Source organism: Sapajus apella, unplaced genomic scaffold (genome assembly GCF_009761245.1).
Source record: "Sapajus apella isolate SASKATOON/1434 unplaced genomic scaffold, GSC_monkey_1.0 scaffold22, whole genome shotgun sequence".
Lineage (NCBI taxonomy): Eukaryota > Metazoa > Chordata > Mammalia > Primates > Cebidae > Sapajus > Sapajus apella.
In genome coordinates, this window is record NW_022436962.1 from 7,447,299 (window position 1) to 7,456,270 (window position 8,972).

At 41.9% G+C, this 8,972-nt stretch overlaps 1 protein-coding gene and 1 pseudogene across 16 annotated transcripts in view; one reads left to right on the forward strand and one right to left on the reverse strand.

The window, feature by feature from the left end:
* Nucleotides 1-8,972, forward strand: part of ZC3H11A (zinc finger CCCH-type containing 11A) — a 57,897-nt gene extending 48,925 nt beyond the window's left edge. For 10 of the 16 annotated variants that reach the window (XM_032288830.1, XM_032288834.1, XM_032288839.1 and 7 more), the window contains 6 exons: nt 490-993; nt 1,616-1,692; nt 4,059-4,374; nt 4,842-5,008; nt 5,377-5,444; nt 6,984-8,972. In XM_032288830.1, the coding sequence (XP_032144721.1) occupies nt 490-993; nt 1,616-1,692; nt 4,059-4,374; nt 4,842-5,008; nt 5,377-5,444; nt 6,984-7,242 (1,391 nt within the window). In that variant the 3' untranslated portion in view covers nt 7,243-8,972. The remainder of the gene's footprint in view (nt 1-489; nt 994-1,615; nt 1,693-4,058; nt 4,375-4,841; nt 5,009-5,376; nt 5,445-6,983) is intronic. The other 6 variants (XM_032288827.1, XM_032288831.1, XM_032288837.1 and 3 more) reach the window with 2 other exon arrangements.
* Nucleotides 6,252-6,847, reverse strand: LOC116558747 (annotated as a pseudogene).

Sequence of the window (8,972 nt, forward strand, 5' to 3'; positions counted from 1 at the left end):
AGTGAATGGAAGAATTTATTGCTATTTCTGTTAAGATTTATAATGACAGATTTATCCAACTATAGTAAATGGCTTTCAGTTTCTGAATAGCCTGCAAATCAATTTTTGCCTGCAAAAGGTTTTCCTTGAGGACCACTGCCTGAAACTGGCAGTAATCTAAAATTGAAGTAGAAACAGTTATCTGGGTTTGGTGGCGGGTTCCTGTAGTCCCAGCTACTCGGGAGGCTCAGGTGAGAGAATCACTTGAACCCTGGGAAGCGGAGGTTGTAGTGAGCTGAGATTGTACCACTGCACTCCACCCTGGGTGACAGAGTGAGACTCTGTCTCAAAAAAAAAAAGAAGAAATGAATGTTACCCTTTTGATCCTTTTAATTGCCTGCTTGAATGATAGCTCTCTATTGGACCGTCTTGATCCAAGACTAGAGAGATCATAAGTCAGTAAGAGATGAACTTCAAATATAATGAGATGTTTTTCTCTTATGAAAACAGAGAAAGTTAATAAAGTTGGTGAGATCCATGTGAAGACATTAGAAGAAATTCTTCTTGAAAGAGCCAGTCAGAAACGTGGAGAATTGCAAACTAAACTCAAGACAGAAGGACCTTCAAAAACTGATGATTCTACTTCAGGTACAAGAAGCTCCTCCACTGTCCGTATCAAAACCTTCTCTGAGGTCCTGGCTGAAAAAAAACATCGGCAGCAGGAAGCAGAGAGACAAAAAAGCAAAAAGGATGCAACTTGCATCAAGCTAAAGACTGATAATGAAATTAAAAAAACAGTAGTTTTCCCACCCATTGTTGCCAGCAAAGGACAATCAGAGGAGCCTGCAGGTAAAACAAAGTCTATGCAGGAGGTGCACATCAAGACGCTGGAGGAAATTAAACTGGAGAAGGCACTGAGGGTGCAGCAGAGCTCTGAGGGCAGCACCAGCTCTCCGTCTCAACATGAGGCCACTCCAGGGGCAAGGCGGCTGCTGCGAATCACCAAAAAAACAGGTAACAAGAGAACTTGGTCCCTAGTACCACGTCCCCAAATAATATTCTAGAGGAGTGTTCCATGGGGTCTTCATAGGAGTTCTTGGACAACTTTTCTTTACTCAGATAACATTGAAAACACTGAATTAAATGAAGCTTTTCAGCAGCGCTATGTAGACCTCTGCTATTTTATTTTATTTTTGAGATAGAGTCTCACTCTTGTAACCCAGGCTAGAGTGCAGTGGCGTGATCTTGGCTCACTGTAGCCTCCACCTCCTGGGTTCAAGCAATTCTCCTGCCTCAGCCTCCCAAGTAGCTGGGACCACAGGCATGCACCACCACACCCAGCAAATTTTTGTATTTTTAGCAGAGATGGGATTTCATTCACCATGTTGGCCAAACTAGACTTAAGCTCCTGACCTCAGACCAAAGTGCTGGGATTACAGGCGTGAGCCACCACGACTGGCCAAATCTTTGTTATTTTAATGTGTATTTTGAGACTTAATTAGCACAAGTGGGCTTTGTCTATAATTTTATTTGTCCTGTCTTACTACTTTCATTAAATAAAGTTTTGTTTAACATCTCTATCATGAAGTTGCAGCTTAAATAAAGTAAACTAATGATGTCTTTAATGTGAATACAGGAATAAAAGAAGAGAAGAAATTTCAGGAAGGAAATGAAGCTGATTCTCAGAGCAGTATTAGAACAGAAGTTAAAGAGGTAAATTTGTTTAAGATCATTGTATGGTTTTGTTCATGGCAAACAAAGGCTAGATAATTGCTAGTTTTACCTTACAGTAAATCAGTAAATTTCTAAATACTTCACTGATATATTAGGTAAACAGTCTTTCTTTTTACTTATAATAATTTCTTTTTTTTTTTTTTTTTTTTGAGACAAAGTCTCACTCAGTTGCCAGGCTGGAGTGCAGTGGTGCTATCTCGGCTCATTGCAACCTCCACCTCCCCGGTCCAGTGGTTCCCCTGCCACAGCCTCCCAAGTAGCTGGGACTACAGGCGCACACCACCACACCCAGCTAGTTTTTGTATTTTTAGTAGAGATGGCGTTTCACCATGTTGGCCAGGATGGTCTCAATCTCTTCACCTTGTGATCCGCCCGCCTTGGCCTCCTGAAGTGCTGGGATTACAGGTGTGAGCCACTGTGCCCAGCCTACTTATAATTTCTTATGAGAATTTCCTGTAGTTCTGCGTATATCAGTATACACTGCCCTTTTAAAGTTTTTTGTTTAATTGGCTTTTTTTTTTTTTTTTTGAGACAGAGATTTGCTCTTGTTGCCCAGGCTGGAGTGCAATGGCACAATCTCAGCTCACCACAACCTCCACCTCCCGGGTTCAAATGATTCTCCTTTCTTAGCCTCCTGAGTAGCTGGGATTACAGGCACGCACCACCACGCTTGGCTAATTTTTTTGTGTTTTTAGTAGAGACAGGGGTTTCACCATGTTGGTCAGGTTGGTCTCGAACTCCCGACCTCAGGTGATCTGCCTGCCTCAGCCTCCCAAAGTGCTGGGATTACAGGTGTGAGCCACTGTGCCCGGTCTAATTGGCCATTAATTTTTTAAACTGAGTTTTCCTAATGCTATCCATCATGTAAAAGTTGGAAATTTTATTTTTTAAAAAATGAACAAACCCTAAAAATGTACAACTCAGATGTAACCATCATTATCCTTTTCATGGATTGCTTTGAGCTTTTTCAGTCTTTCTCTGTTGCCCAGGCTGGAGTACAGTGGCACAATATCGGTTCACTGCAACCTTTGCCTCCTAGCTTCAAACTATTCTTTTTTTTTTTTTTTTTTTTGAGACGGAGTTTCACTCATGTTACCCAGGCTGGAGTGCAATGGCGGGATCTCGGCTCACCGCAACCTCCGCCTCCTGGGTTCAGGCAATTCTCCTGCCTCAGCCTCCCGAGTAGCTGGGATTACAGGCACGCGCCACCATGCCCAGCTAATTTTTTGTATTTTTAGTAGAGACGGGGTTTCACCATGTTGACAAGGATGGTCTCGATCTCTTGACTTCGTGATCCACCTGCCTCGGCCTCCCAAAGTGCTGGGATTACAGGCGTGAGCCACCGCGCCCGGCGCTTCAAACTATTCTTATGCCTCAGCCTCCTACATAGCTGGGATCACAGGCATGCACCACCACACCTGGCTAATTTTTGTATTTTTTCAGTAGAGACAGGGTTTTGCCATGTTGTCCAGAGTGGTCTCCAACTTCTGGCCTCAAGTGATCCACCTGCCTTGGCTGCCCAAAGTGCTGGGATTACATGTGTGAGCCACCGCACCTGGCCTTCTTCAACCGTTTTGTTTATATATGCATGCATGTGAACTTGTTTAACGTTAAACCCATGTTTAGAACATAATTGAGAACTTTACAGCCTGCTTTAACTTTACCATGTTAATAATCCTTCAAGAAGTTTGCTTTGACTGGGCATGGTGGCCCACACCTGTAATCCCAGCACTTTGGGAGGCTGAGGCCAGTGGATCACGAGGCCAGGAGTTCAAGACCAGCCTGACCAATATGGTGAAACAGAATTAGCCGGATGTGGTGCTGTGCGCTTGTAGTCCTAGCTACTCAGGAGGCTGAGGCAGGAAAATCGCTTGAACCCAGGAGGCGGAGGTTGCAGTGAGCCATGATCATGCCACTGTACTTCAGCCTGGGCGTCAGAGTGAGAATCCATTTCAAAAAAAAAAAAAAAGAAGAAGTTTGTTTTTACTGGCCATATGATTCCATATGATTCTCCATTATATAAATATAGTCTTTTTCTGGACATTTAGATTTAGTTTTACACAATTATAAATAAAGTATCTTTGTATGTAAATCTTTGTGCAAGTATTTGATTATTTAGGAATCATTAGTATTTGACTTAGAGTCATGGTTGTCTAGTTCGTAGAATCTGGGTTTTTTTATGATCTTTCCTCTTTAATGGTATCGTGTAGCATCAAATAAAGAGCTTTTCTCTCAGTTTCTAAGTCATGGCAGACTCTGCTTAACTTAGATGTAGTCTGGTACTTACATCATACAGGTTATTAGAGGTACCATATTTTAATTCTGTCATTTAAATTTATTTACAGCCTTCAGGTGAGACCACAGGAGTTGACATTACTAAAATTCAAGTCAAGAGATGTGAGACCGTGAGGGAGAAGCACATACAGAAACAGCAGGAGAGGGAAAAATCCGTCTTGACGCCTCTTTGGGGAGATGTAGCCTCTTGCAATACACAAGTGGCAGAGAAACCAGTGCTCACTGCTATGCCGGGAGTCACACGGCACCTGACCAAGCGGCTTCCCACAAAGTCATCCCAGAAGGTAGAGGTAGAAACCTCAGGGATTGGAGACTCAGTATTGAATGTGAAATGTGCAGCACAGACCTTGGAAAAAAGGGGTAAAGGCAAGTATTTGCTATACTCTATATTGCTTTAGCTTATCAAAATTACCAAATTCAAACCAATCATTGCCAGGAAGTTACTGGCAACGATTGGTTTGAGTTTCATTTGCCTTATGTCCACAAGTAGATAGTAATGTTTCTGATATTATTTTACAAAGGCAAAGCTAGATAAGTTCCTTTCTCAGGATTTTAAATTGCTGTTTAAAAAGCTTAATGTAAAACTTCGTGTTGCATCTTTCCGCTGGTATTGAAGAAAAGGAATAAAGGAATGGTAACAAATTTAAGAGGGATTATGTCTACATAGTGACCACCGTGGTGACCACAAATTGCCTTAGGATCATTTTCAGTCTCTTTTTTAATAAATTATTTGTGGTATTTCAAGTACTGAAAGAGTTTTGGTATTTTATTCTAAATTATTCTCCATGTAAAAGAGAGTTTAGCTGTTAATCAGGTGTTTTCTGCCCTTGTAGCTAAACCCAAAGTGAATGTGAAGCCATCTGTGGTTAAAGTTGTGTCATCCCCCAAATTGGCCCCAAAACGTAAGGCAGTGGAGATGCACCCTGCTGTCATTGCCGCTGTGAAGCCACTGAGCTCTAGCAGTGTCCTACAGGAAATCCCAGCCAAAAAAGCAGCTGTGGTAAGAAGTATATTCACTTCCATGGTGCTTTATTCTATGTGGTAGAAAAGCAGGAAAGACTGTAACTCTCTACTAGCACTCTATACCTGTGTATATCACTTCCTGGCATTTCCTAGCATTTTAGTAGTTTGGGTCATTACTGTATTTTACACTTAAAGTTGGATGTTTGTAAAGTAGCAGGGCAGGATTTTTTGAAAGCCAAGTTTTAGGTGGCAAGATGTTTTGCTTATTTATACACTCAGCCTAAGATTATTGATTCTGAATCTAAGAAGGATAGCCTTGATTCTAAGAAGGCAGCAAAAGAAAATGAATATGCTGAAATTAAAAAGGCTGACTCTCGCTGAATTACCTGACTCTTCCTTTTGTAGGCTGTTGTCCCGCTCGTCTCTGAGGACAAATCAGCCACTGTGCCTGAAGCAGAAAATCCTAGAGACAGGTAATACTTTTTAATTCTTTGTAAACAAACTCCAGGTCCCTGTTACAGTTTAGGCTCTCTAGAGAATAACACTGACAAATAACTTTAAACAGTTTAGCAACATCTAAATAAATCTGCTGCACTTAAAATTAATTGCAAAAAAGTATGAAAATACAGGGTTGCTTTTCTCCTTTGGCGCTACTGTTTACATTTGTCTATATTACCTAAAAGATGTTTTTTGTTTTTTTGTTTGAGACAGGGTCTCACTGTGTCACCCAGACTGGAGTGCAGTGACGCAATCTCGGCTCACTGCAACCTCTGCCTCCTGGGTTCACGTGATTCTCCTGCCTCAGCCTCCCAAGTAGCTGGGATTACAGGTGCCTGCCATGAGGCCTGGCTAATTTTTATATTTTTAGTAGTGACAGGGTTTTGCCACATTGTTCAGGGTGGTCTCAAACTCCTGATCTCAAGTGATCTGCCTTCCTCAGCCTCCCAAAGTGCTGGGATTACAGGTGTTAGCTACCATGCCCAGCCCCTAAAAGATTTAACACCTACTTTGAGTTATAAAAATGCTTGGTGCTGGCCTGGCAAGGTGGCTTATGCCTGTAGTCCTAACACTTTAGGAGACTGAGGCTGGAGAATCGCTTGAGCTCAGGAGTTCAGGACCAGCCTGGACAACATAGTGAGATCTTCTCTCTAATAGAAATCCAAAAAGTTAGCCTGGCATGGTGACACACCTGTAGACCCGGCTACTTGGGAGGCTGAGGCGGAATGATCAGTTGAGCCCAGGAGGTCAAGGCTGCAGTGACCCGTCATTGTACCACTGCACTCCAGCCTGGGTAACAAAGGGAAACCCTGCCTCAAAAAAAAAAAAAAATGCTTGGTCCCAAATCAGTAAAATAACTATTTATATGTTTAACAAAAGGGACACTTTATTGAGGCTCCAGGGCCATGGGTCCTGGGCAGGAGGCTGTCCTTTGAGGAAGGCAGAGGCTTATTTGACTTTCTTGGGGGAGTAGGTTGTTGGTGTGGCCACACTTCTTGCAGCAGTTGACAGCACGGGGTACAGGTGATCATAGCACTTTTGGCAGATCATCTTGTCACAGTTATATTTCTGGGCAAGCTGGTGGAGGGAAGGCTCAATAATGCCACCTCCCAGGCGCAGCACCAGGTGCAAGGTGGACTGTTGCAGGATGTTTTAGTCTGAGAGAGTGCGGCCATCCTCCAGTTGTTTGCTAGCACATATCAGACGCTGCTGGTCAGGTTCCTCCTTGTCTTGAATTTTGGCTTTGACATTCTCAGCGATGTCACTGGGCTTGACCTCAAGGGTGATAGTCTTGCCCGTGAGGGTCTTCACAAAGATCTGCTTCTGCATCTGCCTCATGACTTCCGCCACCAACCAACTCAGCTGCCTTGCTGAAGAAAAAGAGCAAGAATTCTTTCTTTATGTATGTTCTTAGAAACAGTTTTTTGCTCCCTCTTTGTGTCCATGAGACTAGGTAATTCAGCCAACTATTGAAAAAAGGGCAGTTTTCTAATCTTTTTTTTTTTTTTTTACAGTCTTGCGCGGCCTCCAACCCAGTCCTCTTCAGATCCCTCGCCCCCGGAGGTATCTGGCCCTTCCTCATCCCAAATGAGCATGAAAACTCGCCGACTCAGCTCTGCCTCAACAGGAAAGCCCCCACTCTCTGTGGAGGATGATTTTGAGAAACTAATATGGGAGATTTCAGGAGGCAAATTGGAAGCCGAGATTGACCTGGATCCTGGGAAGGATGAAGATGACCTTCTGCTTGAGCTTTCAGAAATGATTGATAGCTGAAGGTGGCAGTGAGGACACTTAAAAAAAAAAAAAAAACTCACCAAAAAACTGGACTTAGTTTCCTCTATTATAACATTTACCTGAGATGATCATTTCTTTAGTCTAGAATTTGCCCCAAATCAGAAGTATACCTCTGAATTATCTGTACGTGTCCTGGATTCCTTGGGGTCAGATTTTTAAAGTTACTTTATAACCATTTTGTCCATTTGATGCCATTGTTTATCATCTTTTGAGAAAAAAGTTCTGTCATACCCTTCTCTCCACAAAAAAGAGACTGAGAAGGAGATCCACGTGAAAGGGTACAAGCGAATTTAGTGACTCCTTGAGGTGTTTGTCAGTTTTGGCTTTTTTCTCCTTTGTTGTATTCTTTATGTATTGTCTTGATGTACTTAATATTACCTGAGTTTGAAATGGATGAAGACGGCTGCTACCATTAAGGACCAAATTTTATGCTACCACTAAACAAAAATACCCACTCAGTCTGTGTGAAATTGTATGTCTTTTTAAAGGTATTTAGAGATTCAACTAAGCTTTAAAGAGGGCTGAGCAGCTCAGGAAGCCTATAATGTGGGCATAACTCTTTGGACCTGATTTTGATGCTTCTGCTGCTCTCTTAGCCTCTGAAGAGCAATATCTAATTTATTATTACTGTAATTTTTTAAAAGGCTTTAAAGTGCCTCAGGGGTCCCCTGAAACTAATTTTCTATTTCTGGGATTCCCTGGATTCATTATATGAGATGGTGACATGATTAGAGGAATTCTTTTTTAGTATTCCTTGTCCCCTCTTCAGTACTGCCTCCTTACTGGCATTGAATTAACACAGGGACAAAATTTGGTTAATTTTTTATTTCTAACTCTCCCAACAAACTCCTGTTGCCCAGTATTTATTTGGTGGCCTTTGACCACCTGAGGGAAAAAATGAGCTTATTCAAGCTGCCAATATTTATCTGTGGGCTGTAGCAGTACACTGAATTGTACTGTGCCAGGGATATTGAGATGTTCTGGGGGTGTATTGTATACCTGCCAGTTTTCTTCATTTCTGAATTGAGTTTTCTTTTCTTGATGTTGGTTTCCTTCATATCACCTCAAGGTTTAGATTTGTGAAGGAATAAGCACGACGGGAATAATAGTCTTGAAAGGAGATATGTTGTATATAATCAGAAGAAGGAGGAAGGAAGGACTTGTCCGTTTTGATATTTTGCTCTAGGTGGCCAGTTTTGTTTCTCATAGGGAAATCTGACCCACCTGTCATGTTGGCTCCTAAGGAACTGCTGTTGTAAGCGGCTCATCAAGAGTTGAACTTCACGTAGCTTTGTTGGGAATATGGAAAAGGAAGAAAGCCACAGGACTGCCCATTCAGTCTTGGGAAGACCTGGATGATTCTGCACAGCAAAAAAGACTTGAAATTCATGTATAGACACACCTCTGCCAATCCATCTTCAGCTGACTGAATGTTGTATGATAGCCCTTCTCCAAAGCAGGAGTAGAGTGTTCAGGTTTCACCACAGATTTTCTACTTATTTCATTTTTGGAATCAGCTTACAGATTCCAGGTCCCTTTTGTATATATTCTTTATTCTTTTGCTTTTTTTAAAAAAAAAAAATAATTTTGTTCGTATTTAAAGCACTTGTATTAGTCAGTGTTTCGTGTTCCGCATTATTTGAACCATTTGCCCTTACAGAAAGAGAAATACTTGTTTGTGTTTTAAATAAAACTGATGTAGGAAAGTC